This window comes from Cupressus sempervirens, chromosome 5 (assembly GCF_028749045.1).
Source record: "Cupressus sempervirens isolate cs-2001-9-10 chromosome 5, ASM2874904v1, whole genome shotgun sequence".
Classification (NCBI taxonomy): Eukaryota; Viridiplantae; Streptophyta; class Pinopsida; order Cupressales; family Cupressaceae; genus Cupressus; species Cupressus sempervirens.
Window position 1 is genome coordinate 496,367,633 of NC_143122.1, and position 17,655 is coordinate 496,385,287.

A 17,655-nucleotide genomic window follows, 5' to 3' on the forward strand; every position below is an offset into this window, starting at 1 on the left:
GGTAATAGCTTTGTCTCGGTTAACGTGCTTGTTCGGTACTTTGTGTCACTCGGTTAACTCTTATCTGTTTGGTAGTCAATCTGCTCGGTGTCTTTGATTGCTAATCACACTACTCCATGCTTGGTAACTGTTCACTGAGCAATGCTGACCTATCTCCTCGTTCTTTACCAACCTATCTTTACTCTTCATCGACTTTATTCATCAACATACTTTTTAACTATTGACAACACAAATACATTTAGGAGTAACAATGTTAACTTTAGACCCTTTAGAGAGCTGGGTAAAGTGGATTGAGTTATTGATTCTCTTTTTGTGATTTGATGTAATTGGATAAAGATAAAATAAGGAAACACAAGAACTAGGTATACAGGTGTAAATCTAACAATAATCAACATAAATAGTAAGCTACATAATAGATATGCAAACTCCAAGTATACATATGGAAATAGGAATCAGAAAGGAACTTGTATCTATATTTTAGTTTTTGAGCCTGAAAGTGCTACATTATGTAGCTAGAGTCCGATACCTGAAGGTGTCTGATACAAACATTGTAAGCAAATTTCAGATTAGGATGTTGCACATAATATCTCCCAAATATTTTGTTGAAAAATAGCTGGGTTATGGGGTTAAGCCACAATGTCTAGAGTTTTCTACTTCAAAGTTTGAATCGCTTTGTCTTAGTTTGCACTTTCTTTCTGAATCTACAGGGCTCTGCCAGATTTGAATGTTGCACATGAAGGAGAGAGAAAAAGGATTTAACTTCTGAATTTGAGATGAAAGATTTGGGTTTAATGCACTACTTTCTTGGTCTAGAAATTTGGCAACAACCTAATGAGATCATTATTAGTTAAGGTAAATATGCTCTAGACATTCTTAAGAGATTTGGTATGCCTGATTGCAAGCCAAATGTGACTCCTATGGAATCTAATTTGAAGAAACTACAAGTAGTTTCAGTTGATTCAGAATTAATGGATTGTACTCCTTATAGGCAGCTTATTGGTTCTCTCATGTATCTTGTCAGTACAAGGTCTGATATTTGCTTTGCTGTTAATACTTTGAGTTAGTTTATGAGTGAGCCAAGAAAATATCATTTCATTGCAGCTAAACATATTTTGAGATATGTCAGAGGAACCTTACAGTATGGATTGAGCTTCTCTTGTTCTAATGATTTGCAACTTCATGGTTTCTCAGATTCTGATTGGATTGGTTGTATTGTGGACAAAAAGAGTACCTTAGATTTTTGTTTCAGCTTTGGTTCAGCCATGATTGCTTGGTGCAGCAGGAAGCAAAAATGTATAGCTCAAAGTACTGCTGAAACTGAATATGTGGCAGCCTGCTCCGCAGCTCGAGAAGCTATTTGGCTTTGAATACTTCTAAGTGGCTTATTTGGAAAATCTTCTGAATCTACTACAATTTTATGTGATAACCAGAGCTGCATAAAGATTCTATAAATCCAGTTTTCCATGAAAAGTCAAAGCATATAGAAATCAAGTATCACTATTTAAGGGACATGGTATTCCGAAAGGCTATGGAACTGAAGTATATCAGCACTGATGATCAATTTGCTAATATTCTCACGAAGCCCCTTTCTAAGGTGAAATTTCATTATTTTAGAGATAAGCTAGGTATGGTAAATCTTAAGACTTAAATGGAACAAAGTCTAGTTTTGCAAGATTTATCTATTACCATTTTTGATGTGTGAACTAATAAATATTGTAAGATCAGCTATGACAACTCTTATACTATGCAATAGTGAATATCATGTTGAGAGAGTCCATGATATTATCACGTTGAGAAATCCCGTAATGAGAGTTGGATGTCATGTTGAGAGATTCCATGACTACTCATGTTGAGAGAGTCTGTGAGTAAAGGCTTAGCCGTGAGTCTTACAAATTTTTCATGTTGAGCAAATCCATGATTATTAGTTTTGAATAAATTATTTTTCCATGTGAGCTATTCCATGATTATAAATAATTGAGTTATTGTGATAAGCATATGAATGCATACTCTTCTAGTTTCTAAATTTCATATCAGCTAAGAGGGAGTGTTAAATATTTAGCCTTATATGAAATTCTGGATATTACAATTTAAATGGCAAATGTGTATTAAATATGAATTAACATATTGCTGGAGGAATTTGTGTGTGTATCCAACAGGTGTCTTATATTCCACCTCTTTTATTCTGGGTCTCACATATTAACTGGCAACGATTATGTTCTTCCTTTCAGATATGTATTGCCAAGAGGAAATATCAATTGAAGGCAACCTGATACTCTAAGAAAAACGACAAGCGTTGTGGGTGTTTTTCTCTCTCCTGTCACCATTCATTCCTCAAGAAATGCTGGAATCGAGAGCAGTTATAAATCTTTTGTATTATCTCATGGCTACAATATCATTGAAGTGTGGCTTTTTGTGATCTTTTTTCATGTGAATGTCATCATATAATCGGCTCCCTCTTGGTACACAGGATTTGTAGATCTATCAATTACACTCTCTTAGATTTCCGTCTTTCATCTTAGTTGTGTTCAAGTTCCATGAAGTTTTGGTTTCTATATTTAATATTTTCAGATGTGTTCTATATCATCATTTTTACTTGCCTTGTTCAGAGGTGTTTGAAAGGTCTGTTGGTTCATAGAGCAGTAGCTCTGACTTTTGTAATGAAGTTTTCTACATAAATAAAATAATTCATTTTTGGGGCTGGGTTGTTTCCCTCATCTCAGAGGGTTTTTCCTAGGATATATAGAGATGTTTGATTTACAGTTTCTAGTCCAGATTTAACACATGATTTTAATTTGTTATGGTGGAGAGGTGCGATTAATTTGAAAAGTCACATTTTCTACATAAAAAGGATATAAATACAAGTTAGAATTAAAAAAAAAAGTAACAAGAAGACATATTCGATAAGAAGAAGCAAAAGGAGATATGTTTATTTGTAAGGAGGAACAAGGAGTTTAAAGCATGGCTTTGTAATATAAATTCAAATATTATATTTCAATAATAAATAAAATGCCTTTTGTTTATTTCTACTTAAGACAAAGAAATTACAATTGGAATGTTGATTCGTCCTTTGATCAATAATTTAATTATTGGATTATTTTGACAAGGCTTTATTTATTACATTGGGTATTTTCTGCATTTTGTGTTCAACAACAGGAAATATTGCAAAACATATAAAGTTTCTGCTGCATCTTGGCTAACTGGACTTCCTACCTAAGAAGTTAATTTCCTTTTGGCTAGAATAGAATTGCGTATAAAACGTATCTATTGCAGAGCATAAGAGTAATTGATGATATTTTTATGAAATATTGTCTCATAGAGTTGTACGTAATAATCTTCGTAATAGTTGACTTTGTTGCCCGGATAAGCGAAGACACTGGTCTTTCAAAATCATTGAAATATAGTTATTGGGGTTATTAATTGAAGTTAAAAATTTACACATTTCCTTTTTGCAAGTACCGAGATAATAATTAACAAATATTATACAAAATATTTAATCAATTCAAACATTCAACATTCAATTTTATTTTGATCGAGTTCAAGGACCCTGCCAGCCAAAGAACTCACCAAGTCTAAGTCTGCTCTATAAAAGCTTCGAACAAGGTGATCAGGTTCAAGGTGAAGGTCTACACACCTAGGTGCAGCAGAGCCTGAAGTGCAATGGAGTCAAAGTCATTCCCGTTTGTTGGCCAAAACTGATTGTGGAATCTAGTTGGAGAATTGGCAAGCTCTTTGATTTCCAATCTGTGGTTTTGGGAACTAACACACCCAACACATTGTAAAATACATAATTGTCTGATTGACCTTGCTGGTTTTTAGGGGTGCTAAAAACCATTATTACTCTTTTATTTTAAAAAGATAGACTAGTTTACATTTGTTATATTGTAGCTACAACCTTTAAAAGATTAAAGTTTTTGAATTTAAGGTCATATATTTGTTTCTTTGCAATTTTGTTGAGTGTAAATACGATTCATATACTTGATTAGGCTTGGTTTTAGTTATTTTGGTAAATTTCTGTTCTTTCATCTGTCATCATTGTTCTAGTTTCTAATGTTCTTCCTATCCTATGAATCTTGCCACATTTATTCTGTTCTTTTGAGAACATGCAGTATGACTTCAAACCTTTCTTTTCTGACATTTCTAGATGAGATGCCAAGATATAAGTAGGGTGTTGCATTGCTTCATTCCCTCTACAGGGGAAGTCTAACCATTTTCCTGTTATATTTTATTGATTCAACATTCATTTCATATTCTTTTTTTAAATTTTATATTTATTCAATTTTATTGAAGTTGACTTTGTGTATAAAGCAGACAGTAATTTATATTCATTATTTAATAAGATTTTAGTGTTCCAATTGTTAGACATCACTTGAGTCTATACTCAAGCTACATATTAGATAACGATGATGCATTATGATATTGATTATCCCACATCTCCTGCCCTTCTCAATATGCGTGACTTTTAGTGAGCCACTAAATGACTGAGATGGATCTATTTCAAGCTACCATAAGAGAGGGAATGCAGAAATTGTAATTTTGCCCTTGTCAGATATACATATTTCTGCATTTCTCTATATATTTCAATGTTCTTTGTTAAAATACTATATTCTTCTTATACTTTTAGGTTCTCATATTTTCTTTTGTTTTCTGTGACTTCTCTATATAGAGTGTTTAAGATATCTTTCATCAATAAGAAATCCACAGATAATCACTCACTTTGCTAAGGGGCCTGAAATTTATATTTTGCAGGGCTTATTACCTCCTTTGGATGCTCCTCATCATGCACGCAAGCACGAGTGGGTTCCATATCGTGAAGGTTGCATTTATATTCAAATTTTTTTCTAGAGAAAAGAAGAAACTAAATGTAAACAATGAAATATGAGGGCGATCTTTATTACGTACAATTTGTTCTTCTGAATTCTAGTGTAGTTGGAAATGGGTGGACACTATGTTGACTCCAGTCAATGGCCTCCTTTAATTTTTATTCAAAATGATAAAATGCTGCTAGATAACCAGTATTATATTTACAATGGAATTTTAAGACTCTTATTTCAGATTTTCTAGGGTTCGAAATCATTTTTTGGGAAATGTTATATTTAATGGGTTAGTTTCTTAATTATTTCTTGCTTTTTTCACAATCTCTGTTGAGGAATAATAATCGTAGAGTGATTGAAAAACTAAAATAAAGCTCAACAAAATATGTAAGATAAAAGTTCAAAGCTAGAAAGTAATTTATTTTATTGCTCTATTTAGTTTTGATTGTGGAAATCGTGGAAAACTGAAAAACCAAGCATGGTGGCCCGGATGCAAATAACAAATATCTGATTATAATACCTAATTAAATATATTCGTCATCATCAGTGGCAGCATTAGTATATTACTAGTATGATTTTATCAACTTCATTAATGTCTGAGAACTTAAACATTATAATCAACATGCCTTAGACCTTAACAGAGATTATACTCAGACAATACACTTTTAGTGCCCATTAAGATAACACCAAACATCTTTCAACTGGCTAGAAATTAAGATGGAATTGACCTCCTCATCCAAAGTTTTCAAAGAGCTTAATACCTTTGGCCTTGTCTTCCTCTATTTGTTTACCTATGTAAAGGCAATTAAATTTATATCAGATTTTGATGTATCAGAAGTCTTTTAGAACTCCATGATTACTAATCTTTGTTTTAATGGTTGCAGATTATTATCAGAATATAATGGTCTTGATATATTTCAATTGAATGTGAATTTGATTCAATATTTATAAATACTGAATATTCAAGTCTGATCGCCAAACTCTAGATGAGGCAGAGTATTTGTTGATTTCTATATTCTCTTGCCTGGCCAGGTGTAAGTATATATATCTTAATAGATAGACATGTCTTGGGTGGACGTGTCTCCTCAAAGAGGAGACATGTCTACACAAGACGTGTCTCTTCACAAACTGTAATTAGTCATGCAAATAAACCAATCTCCAATCGGTGTCTATTCTTTAGTTTGATTTTAATCAAACCTCAGCATAATGTCGCTGATCTCTATAGGATATTAAATCAGACTTCAATCTGATTTTGTATATGCTTATGAACAGATTGCATGATCATGACTCGATCATATATGATCGAAGATTTACTTGGATAAGGATAACAGATTTGGTGAATCACTGAATATTAATACAATGATCTGCATTCTAATAAGTACAGTGTATTATGTATGCACGTATGTTACGAGCAGATCAATATTATACTATCATCTAATTTATCTGAGCAACACTAATTCTTGAACAACCTAAACAAAATTATGGTCCTGTTTTCCAAAGTTAAAATTCTTATGATATGGAGCTGCCAAAACTTGCTGCCTCTCTGCTTACAGTTGCCAGCTAAGCAGAAAATAAATAAAATATGTGACGAACAGCAAAGAATAATAAATTGTCAACACAAGGAGGATATGTAGAAAATACTTCAATGTTAGAATCTATCCCAACATTGATCAGCAGTTTACTGTAAGAATATGCAAAAGAAGGTAAGAATATGCAGAAGGTGTAATTGTATTTATGATGGATTGTGAAATCCATACGAGTTACACATAATTAAAATTTACTGGTTTAATTAGTATATTACATCTCTATGTTCTTGTTTTGTTCAACCGCTGATCTTGTCTTTAGGGTTGTTCTAGTTGTATTATGTTTTCCTGTTATTGGGGAATGTGATTCTTTCTAGGCCAATCTGTTGAAGATGGTGCATAAATGAAATGTGATAGGGTGTCTAGGTATGGGGAGAGGAAGGACGGAGCTAGTAGAGGTTATCTTTTGAGACCTGAGGGATCGTGAGGAAGATCTGAGTTTGGTTTTTTTGTAGTGACCGCAACCAGGAAGGCCTTATAGCCTGACATGCTTGATGTCAAGCTGACGTAAGTGGATTTTTTTTGATGATAGAAGTGATTATTTTTCAGTTATATCTTTGTGTTCTCCACTATGTGACTCTTGGCTGCAAGGTTTGAAGTTTGAACATCTTCTTTGGGGATTCTTCTTCCTTGAGCTGCATCACTAAAACTAACACTTAAAAAAAAAAAAACTATTTGGTAAAAATATAAATATTGCCAGAACACTATGAAAATCATACTAGGTCTCATCTTAGGATACCGAGTCCCCTAATCATAGCCTCTCAGCCTTGGAGAACCTTGGAATAGGCTAATGGAAACCTCATACCTAACTAGTACAAAAAGGGACACTGCAGTATCTCCCAAATCTTGATTCACATTGTGCATGGGCACCTATTTGTAAGATATGATAGCCTCCCAGAAGATGCTTGCAATTATACTTGTACCAAACAATCCTATGATATGATCATTTTTCTTGCTGCAATTTGATTTGTTCCATTATATCTTTGGCTCAAGGTGAGTCCATGAAGAGGGGCCAAAACATTGAGCTACCTACAATGTGTCAATATACATTTTTTCCAAGACTTGAGTCTTTAGTCAGCATGATTAAAGAAGGGTGAGTTGCATAACCCATGATTATAAATTTATAGCAATGATACATTCCTCAAATGATTAAGTTAGAGATCAACATTTGATCTATGGTTGAAATGAAGTGATTTGACTGAAATGACACCTTACCAAGTGCCAACATGTCCAAGTAATCCTCTAAAATGCAAATCTGGAAAACAAATAATAAAATGTGCTTAGGGATGAATTGGGGAAACGAGCATGGAGGACTTGATAGGGCTTCTCATTACCTTTCAATTATGAATCATGCAATAGGAGATCTAGGTGGTGTTGGCCGACTGGATGGTTTCGGCAGTATTTTGTATTTTGTAGCTGACGGTTCGGCGATGTTTCTGTAGCCGACGGTTCGGCGGTGTTCCTGTAGCCGACGGTCCGGCGATGTTTCTGTAGCCGACGGTCTGACGGTGTTTCTGTAGCCGACGGTCCGGCGGTAAATAGTTTGTAACGGATAGAATAATTGTGGCCGACGGACTCCTTCGGGAAGGTTCGGCAGTAGTATTTATATCCCGTCTGGGATCATTGTAAATCATCATTATTCTACTATTGCGAATATTATTCTGCTATTCTGCTATTATTGTCTGTATGTGTTGACTTCTTTACCTGTACGGTAAACATTTGGCGCCGTTGCCTTATGAATCTGGAAGGTGGGAGGAATGAAGATTAATGCCAAATCAGCTTAACAAGGATCAGAATAAGGCGAAGGAAAAAGATGGAATCCGTATTGCGTAAGAGAATTTAATTCTAGCACAGCAAGCCGAACGCCGACAAAGATTTCAGAGGATTGCCGATGGCAACCGAAGTGCGGAGGAATTGTTGGAGGAGACTCGGCAGCGGGTGCAATTGGTGGAAGAAGCACGGGAGGAGTTCTTGAATTTGTTTTCGCCAAGGGAAGAAAATTTAGACGGGAGAGCATCAACTCGCACGGCTCCCGGTGCCGACGGAGCACAAGCGTGGAGTGACCTCTTCGTCCAGGATAGACTTCCGCGGGAAACAATTTCGAAGGATCCTCCGTCTTCACCAAGGTTCGCAGCTGTCGACACCTCCGGTGTGGGAGTACAGACTGCCGGTGTGGGAGTGCCGACCACTGTAGGACTGCAGATCTCCAGAGTTATGGCGGGACCCAAAGAAAAATTACCAAAATTTGAAGTCGATGGTACAGCCGACCCCCTCCGACATTGTAAGACATGTGAGACGATCTGGCGGGCAAATGGAATCACAGATGCCGACGAATGGGCCAAGCAATTCCCGGCAACCCTACGGGGTGTCGCGATTGATTGGTTTTCGGATATGGATCCGCAGAAGCTGGATACATGGGATAACATTAAAAAGGAGTTCTTGGCCGAATTTAAACTCTTGCGGGATGATAATGAAATTGTAGCAGAAATTTTCAATACCAAGCAAGGGAAGCACGAAACTGTTCATGTCTACGCCAGGAGATTGAAAGACTTAATAAACAAAATGGAAAGCAAGCCAGCGGACGGATTGCAGAAAAGGTGGTTTGTGGACGGCCTACGCTCGAAATTGCGGAGGAAAATGAAAATTGTGCCACCGTCATCATATGCTGATGCTTACAACAGAGCACTCGACCTTGAAAGTGCGCAGAAGACAAAGAAGAAGAAAACCAGCTCCTCTGACTCTGATGATGATGAATCCGCTCAGGATGATAGCAGCGACGACGAAGGTAGTAACAAAAAGGTTCGTGCCTTACAGAAAGATATGGTTCGAATGATGAAGGAGTTTAAAAATATGCAGAAAGAGCCAAAAGGTAGTGAATTATGGTGCACAGAATGTAAGACCGACGGTCATACTAAAGGATCGTGTCCGAAGAACCAATTCTGCGACATCTGTCAGATCATGGGACATTCGACAAAGGACTGCCCGTTTAACATGAAGACAAGAGGATCTCCGCAGGTGTTTCTCACACGGGGGGCTTCCTCGTCAGGTAGTAGCGGAAACGCAAATACTGCCGGTGCTACATCTGGAGGATACAGGAATAATAACAGAGGGCAAAATAATAACAATAATAATGGGAGCCGAAGTCGAACTCAGTATGATGCAAACGGACGGCCGATCGTTCAATGCCGAGCATGTAATTTGTGGGGTCATTTTGATGATGCAAACGGACGACCGATCTTTCAATGCCGAGCATGTAATTTGTGGGGTCATTTTGCGCGGGATTGTACAGCGGAAAATACACCGAAATTATTATGCAGATGGTGCGGACCTGGCAATCACGAAGATTCCAAGTGTCCAAAGGCTGGAGTAAACTTGATCACTGTTGGCACGGATGTAGAGGAGGTTCTGGCAATTACACGGAGGCAAGCGGAGGAAAAGAGAAAAGTGGGGGAAGCACAGGCGGACATTGCAAAGGCATCGTCGGCGGGGACATCTCAGTTGAAGGATATCACCGACACCTTGGCAAAGAACTTCGCAGAACAAAGCATTGTACGACAGATCTTACAAACGGAGATACCGGTCAAGATAAGTGACCTCCTTCTCACAATGCCCCAGTTACGGACGGCTATTCTGAATCATACACCGTTTTCAAAAGCACCGGAGGACACAGGAAGGAATAGTAGGGAAGTAATGACAACAGACCCAATGCTGCTGGCACTCACCTCCGGACGGCATCCGACGGTCGTTGAGATGGGGATTTTGGGAAATGTTTTGATAGAGACAATTGTTGACGGAGGGTCCGGCGTGAATGTCTTACCGGAGGATATTTGGACGACGTTGGGAAAACCGACGTTGTGGTCACCTGCATTTCAATTGCTTACGGCAGACCAACATGGAATCAAATCGTTGGGAATTCTGAAAGCGCAACCGGTAACAATTGGTACGCAACCATTTTTATTGGATTTTGTAGTCATTCCATTAAAAAGAAAAGGCTATGATGCTATTCTGGGACGGGATTGGTTGGTGCAAGCAAAATTAAAACATGATTGGAAACGCAATACCCTATCAATGGAGCGCGGAGGCAAAAGATTCATAATTGACCTGCACACGCAAATGGTTGGCGAGGAGGCAGCATTGTCAGATTCTGACAGTGAAGGCGAGAGTGATGATGAAGGAAAGAAGAGAATGGAACCGGATGAAGGAGTATTGAGACTTGACGGAGGATCGAATGACGACGACTTGGACTCAGTGAATGGCCTTTACTACTGGCAGATAGAAGACTACGAACTCTTTCCGAGTTGCAATATGCTAAGGGTTGACGAAGATGAGAAAAAGAAGGAAAATGAATGTCCGCAGGAATGCAAGGAAGCGGAAGAAGGAAAAGTTGCTATGGCTGAAGCTGAGGGGAAGAACACACAGTTTGAACACAAAAAAATGAAAGATTCCACTGTCCGGTACATGGTGAATAGACCGCGCGGAAAGAAAAGGTCACACTGCAACATAAAATCAGTGGAAGGGCATCGACAGCAAGGAAATAATCCAGTTGTGCGACGACCGCAGGCACAGTGGGCGACGGGGGTGGCACAGAACAAATGTAAGGCGTACGACAGTCAAAATGAAATCAAAGTGGAAAAGTTTAAGGGCAGTTGGGTTGGACCATATCAAATTCGGAAGGTCGGCGACAATGGAGCGATCAGATTATCAACCCTGGGTAGGTAGAAGGTACCTCCGACAGTCAATAGATCCAAATTCAAAATATATGGTGCTAGGAAGACTCCATCGCTGTCGTTGCAGAATGATGACACCTGGAGGCAAAATGGAGGTACCTCTGTCATTTGATGTGTAACAAAAAAACAAAAAAACAAAAAAAACAAAAAAAAGTTGGAAAAAAAAAAAAAAAAAAAAATTGAAAAAAACAAAAAAAAGAAAACAAAAAAAAAATTGAAAGGCCCCGCGGGCAATACCTGCCGGAGGCCCCGCGGGCAGCACCTACTGGAGGCCCCGCGGGAAAGTCAGACCTCGCGGGCAGCACTTGCCGGAGGCCCCGCGGGCAAGTCAGATCCCGCGGGCAACACCTGCCGGAGGTCCCGCGGACAAACCAAACGAAGGCCCGGACAAACCAAACGGAGGCCCCGCAGGTGGACAAAAGCCCCGCGGGCAATCTGTCCGCGGGCTTCAAAATTCCTTGTCCGCGGAGTTCGGAATGTAGCACGTGAATAAAACGAAGGCAGAATGGGAGGAGAATGAAGTTTAGTTTGCACGGATGTGAAAGACTCTGTCCGCGGAAGCAGCTTAAGCTGCGGAGTTCCTTTCCTGGCCGCGGGTTTGGCTTTGCGACATTTTTCTTTTCCCATAACACCGAGGAAGCTGATCGGCAAGGTTGGCAATCCTGCAGTTCCTTGATGCATAGTTCTCGCTACCACTTGTTGCTCCATTTCACTCTATTGCATATTCTTTTCCTCCCCCGCGGGGTGAGACCTTCTGTAACGGGCGGAGGAGGCAAAACTAAAATTTAAAAGAAAAAAAAAAAAAAAAAACGACGACAAAATCAAGTTGTTCAGAATGAGTGACAGATGATGCCAAAGGGAAGGGGACACATCCGTGGTTGCCAGAAAGAGTGCAAAATCGGCAGATAATGACAGAAATGGTGTGTTCTGTGCATTTTTGTGTGGGTTGCGAAGTGTTAATCTGGTCTTGGCGGCGAGGGGCGCTGCCCCTCAACCTCGCCCTGTACTGTGACAGGGAGCGCACTTAGGGCACTGCCCCAGGACCCCGCAGGGGCGCTGCCCCTTGACCCCGCCGGGGGCATTGCCCCCTGGACCCCTAGTCGTGGCGGATATCAGTCGTGGGAGTCTGACCAGTTGAGAAGAGTTGAAGTTGCTGCAGGCATGGACTTTCTGTGTACCAGAGGCTGTGGGAGTAGGTGTTGGCTGTGAGGCTGTCTTGGTGGATGCGTAGAGAGCTTGGGAGGAGCTGATCATCCGGTTGGAGGCAGTGCAGCGACACTTGGCTTAGGGTACCGAGGAATTGAAAACAGAGAAAGCAGCACAGGTGGCTATCAAGATATTTTGTCAGTCGTCAGGAGACGACTTTTCTTTTTGGGGGGGATGGTGTTAGCCGACAGGATGGTTTCGGCGGTATTTTGTATTCTGTAGCCGACGGTCCGGCGATGTTTCTGTAGCCGACGGTCCGGCGGTGTTCCTGTAGCCAACGGTTCGGCGATGTTTCTGTAGCCGACGGTCCGGCGGTGTTTCTGTAGCCGACGGTTCGGCGGTAAATAGTTTGTAACGGATAGAATAATTGTGGCCGACGGACTCCTTCGGGAAGGTTCGGCAGTAGTGTTTATATCCCGTCTGGGATCATTGTAAATCATCATTATTCTACTATTGCGAATATTATTCTGCTATTCTGCTATTATTGTCTGTATGTGTTGACTTCTTTACCTGTACGGTAAACAGGTAGGATTTTGCTAGCTTGGGAGTTAGAAATGAAGATTTGAATTCAATTGACAATAGCATTTACCAGCAGCAAGATCTGATAATAAAATTTGAACCTTCGAAAATTATACAACCAACCTTCCAATGATACCCTGTTTACAAAAATTCGATGTTTAGGTAAATGTTAATGGAATTTCTAAAAAATGAGTGAATTCAGTTTACAACGATGATCCTCTTAGCAATTTTGTGTTGTGAAAAATCAAATTCATCCAATTTGTAAATTTTATGTATGAAAACAAGGGTTATTGGGCCTTTTGAACACAATGGCAGTAGCATTGTTTTAGCTAAAAGTGCTCCAAGAAAAAGGTGCTCACCAAATTTGAGCTTCAAACCGTAGTTCACAAATGTGTCATATTGTGTCCAAATTGAGTGAAACAGAAGATAGATCTGACTTTTTTGGATGCTCTAGATTCAATGGCGAGTATAGATTGCACTATCATGATCCAAAATTTACCTACCATACAAACCTGCAACAAGGAATTCCTAAGAGTCAGACCCAATTCGCACCAAAGTGCATGCAGAAAAGCCTTATAATCTCAGAAATTTGAGAAGAGTCTTGCAGGTCTAAAGCTTTGATATCATGCTAGTCAAACAAATGGATTTAAGCCTTGAGGATCATTTGCAAAAACAAAAGAGAGCAACATGAGAAAAATTTAACTTTATGATGGGCACAAAAGATTATATTGATTTTGGCTTACAATGTACACACGATGCCATTCTTATATAGTTAAGGTTTACAGATAGGATTGGAGAAGATTATGACACATGTCCCCTATACAGTGAGGCAACTGTCAACAAACAATAAATGACCTAGAAGACAAGAATCAAATAACATAAGATAAGATCTAGAGCCATGTAAGACTTCTAGAATAATTCTTGGGACCTAAGTAATCTTAACATGTTAATAGGACCTGCTAGAGAACTAGTTAGATAAAACCATGGTCTGCAAACTCTTTAAGTACTCCCCAAGTTGCCAAGTTTGAAACAAAAAACCATTGGTAAAAATGTCAATGCAGGTAAAAAACTGGTTAAAATGTGTTTATCACATGCTGTTTTTGCTATAAAACTGTGCATTTTCTCTTTCAAGATGTCAATTTTTGATTTGATACATTTTGTAATTGATACATAGGCATAAAGAAAGACTCAAAGTTGTTAAATGGCCCTATAAAATTTTCACCAAACATTAAGGACAATTCAAATCAAAGTGGAAGAAGTAATATAAGGCCAAACAACATTTTTCTTCAAGTGAGAATAGAAGTCCATTTTACTGATATTTTTCTTTCCAGATGCAGTCTTCTTGTTAGAAACTGTAATGTCCCCTTTTTGGGACTTAAATTTTTTTTGTAAGTTTTATTATATATAATGTTAAAATTGACTAGGAGAGCGATAGACTCAAATTATAAAAAGGTCAATTTAATGTTATAAAGAGGGCAAAGGTCAAGGAGGAATAAGACAAATTCAGAGGGAAGTTGAAGAGTCACGAAGGAATAGGAGAAAAACCAGAGGGAAGTCGAAGAGTCTTAGTTTGTGTATTAAAAAGGGAAAGAGACTCATTCCTGAGCATGCTTGTATTTATTATTCAGATTTCAGTTCTCTCTTGGGAGAGTAATCGGAAAGCTTCAGCTTTCAGCTAGTATGAGGACGTAGCCCCTTGTGCTGATAGACAGTGGGCACAAACCCATTGTCCTTGGAGACGTCACATCAGGTGTCTCACATGTGCTTATAGGTTCTTTTTTAAAGTTTTCCAATCTGACTGTGAAACTGTATTTAGAATTGGATTTTGGGAGCCAGTTATTGTATTGCTGTTGTATAATGCAATAATGTTGTTTTAAGGAGTTTATGAGAGTATACTGGTTTTATATTATGGGTCTGTAATGCATGTTTATATGCTTGAATCTTGAATCACGTTTTTAGAAAGAAGAGTAGTATCTATTGGAAAAATCTAATGGGTTTTAGTGTGTTTTCGTGATGCATCTACCTATGTTTAAGTGCTGTATATCTGTTTTATATCTAGTAGGGTTATCTCCTAGGATTTATATTGCTGGTTTTACAATGCAACTTCACATTTTTATGTTCTGAACGTTAATTGGGAAAGAAATCAGTTAAATATCTGGTTCAGGACATTTTAGAAACACATGTTCAATCAACATAATCAACCTCATCTACATCTGAGGGGGATTGAAGTTGGGACAAATCTTTCTCCATGAATAGCTACTTAAACAATGAATCATAAAAGCCACCCTTGATATCCATCAAGCATGGGGAACACAACATCCTCTAAATATTGGAAGTAATGGCTAAAAAGGGAGGAGAAGCTGAGATTGCAGGAAACCCTCCTTTGTTAGAGACAAAGATCTGATCATATTTGAACAGGGTATTAGCCCAACAAGATGGGGCTGCACCATATCAGCAAAGAGTGGGAATGCTCTGGAGTTTATTGAACAACTAGAGAAGAAGATCCTCTTGAAGATCCATAAAAGCAAAAGCCAGCTGAGTTGGTGTGGATGCATTAGAAGAGGGATACTTGATGCATTCATTCAAACTCCGCAGACTGTAAAGTAGGAAAGGCAAGCATCCTTTTACCAAGAAGCATGCTTGAAGACCTTAGATTCACCCTTCAAACAATTGGCAGCCAGATGGCCTAATCCAAAGCACTTCTGTCCATTGTTGAAAAGCTTCTACTAGGTTGTAATTGTTTTGGTCAATTTTTTTTATAACTTAAGACATGGCAAAACAGTTGAAAAACTCGGCAATATTACTGAACATTTTATATACACAAATGTTTAAAAATACTCTTCAAAAGCAGACATATTTGCTAAATTTGTTGAGCATATTACTTATTTCTATCTTATATAAATCAGAGTGGGAATTTAATGCACACTATAGACCAAAAATTAAACTCAACTCTAAATGAGTTATAATGCCTCTTCCACTAGCCATGTCATATGTAGAAGTTGCCTCATTTAAAGAGATCTTTGGAAAGTTGTGCAATAGTAATGTAGAAGTAGACACACTCCAGAGTTATAACCCAATTCCCTATCACCTGTTCATTGCAATCAACTTTTTTATTTGATTAATTCCAGTAACTATTGGGGATTTGGGAGTGGAGATCCAAATGAGGTTTAGTGCACCTTGTGGGGGTCTAGGGGCAACGCCCCTAGTGGGCTCAAGGGGCAGCAACTGTTGTGGGGGTTTGGAGGTCAACGGACAGCCATGCCCAAATTGAGGGGCTTGAAACTTTTACCACCAAAGAAAACCAAGGCTTTTTTAAAACTGCAAGAAAGAATAAACAAAGAATATGGATTTGGAGAAGTTTTTAATACAAATCTCATAATTGTTTTCATTTACTTGGGAGTTTTGTAGGAATTGACTGTCAACGATTCTTCAAAAACTTGGAGAGGTTTGGGCAAGTAACTTTCCTAGCCTTTTGATTTGGGAGTATTCGTGAGTCAAATCAAATTTTGGAATTTTTTCAACACTGCAAGTTCCATCTACATAAAGCTACTTTTTCATTATCTTTCTGTTGTTTTCAGATGCATTACTCCACAGGAATCCATACTTGTGCTTTTGTAAATTTTTCTAGATACTGATTTCTAGCTGAATTTGAGAAAATGTAGGATGGGTCAGATTGTTTGTTTTTGAATTGAAGGCCAAGAAGAAACCAATGTTTTGTGGTATTTTGTAGGCTTGAACCGACCTAGAACTGCAATGGAAGATAAATCAACCTAACTCACAAAGGGAGAATTGAGAGTGATTCAATGAGAGGGTGGGAAGCAAAATCCATGGACCTTTAGCTAGCACACTCGATTGAATCACAAAAAATAAAATAACCTTGTATACGAGATTTGTGTAATGTTCCCAAGTTAGAATCTATGCCCTAGCTTATGATTTATATATAAAAACAAGTAGGATTGAGGGGTACCCTTTCGCTTGCTTGAGATCCTCCAAGCAAGTTAGGGAACATTATAATCATTATTCATAATTTAGACATTCTTGAGTCAGAAATATTTATATATCAGATTAACAGATTAGTTGAATCAGATTTAAGATATCTTAGCCATAGGGATAGTAAGGCAAGATGATTTTATGAGGTGCCCCAAAGACCCCCTAACGGAGCCCTAATTTGTGAAATTTTTCAGGCCTCCATTTGACAAATATTGTTAAAGATTCAAGATGGAGAATGATGAGCCTAAATTCACTGAAGCATCTTGCCTCTACGTCCACCTCACTTGTCTCTTACATAATATATATACACCTTCCTTATATGTTCTACATATTCATTGTTCCTCCTACCTTTGTCAATTATCTTCCTCATATTTCTATATTTTCTTTGTTACTTTCTCCTACACATCATTATATTACACCCTATATGTACCCTACTTTTTATTAATATTTCGCAACAGCAGGATATCTCATTCACACCTGCGGTAGATTCTACACGTTGCTCCTATAGGAATAAATTGTTTACCGTATAGGGTAAAAGGATACTTATTGCATGTAGTACAATAAGATATAACACATAACATATACTTTATTCATATACGCAATATGCACTCCAGGTACAATGCTTACAATAATGATTATGATGATGTCCCAATAGTCCCTTTCGAATGGTGTACATATACTTTTTCAAAGGTGTGACTCAACCGTCACGCACCCTTTCGGATACAATTCTAGCCGTTGGCTACAATATAGAATTTACTGATAACATCATTCCCCCCAAAAAGTAAAGTTGTCTTCGGACGACAATTACAACATTGCCGA

General features: G+C 38.2%; 1 protein-coding gene across 2 annotated transcripts in view; it reads left to right on the plus strand.

Moving 5' to 3' along the window:
• The window catches only part of LOC149556896 (methyltransferase C9orf114 protein), a 191,885-nt gene that overhangs the window by 127,132 nt on the left and 47,098 nt on the right, over window positions 1–17,655 (plus strand). For both annotated transcript variants that reach the window (XR_016364811.1, XM_089831524.1), the window contains exon 4: window positions 4,747–4,813. Coding sequence is in view for 1 of the 2 variants with exons in the window: in XM_089831524.1 (XP_089687650.1) it covers window positions 4,747–4,813 (67 nt within the window). In the remaining variant the exon portion in view is untranslated. The remainder of the gene's footprint in view (window positions 1–4,746; window positions 4,814–17,655) is intronic.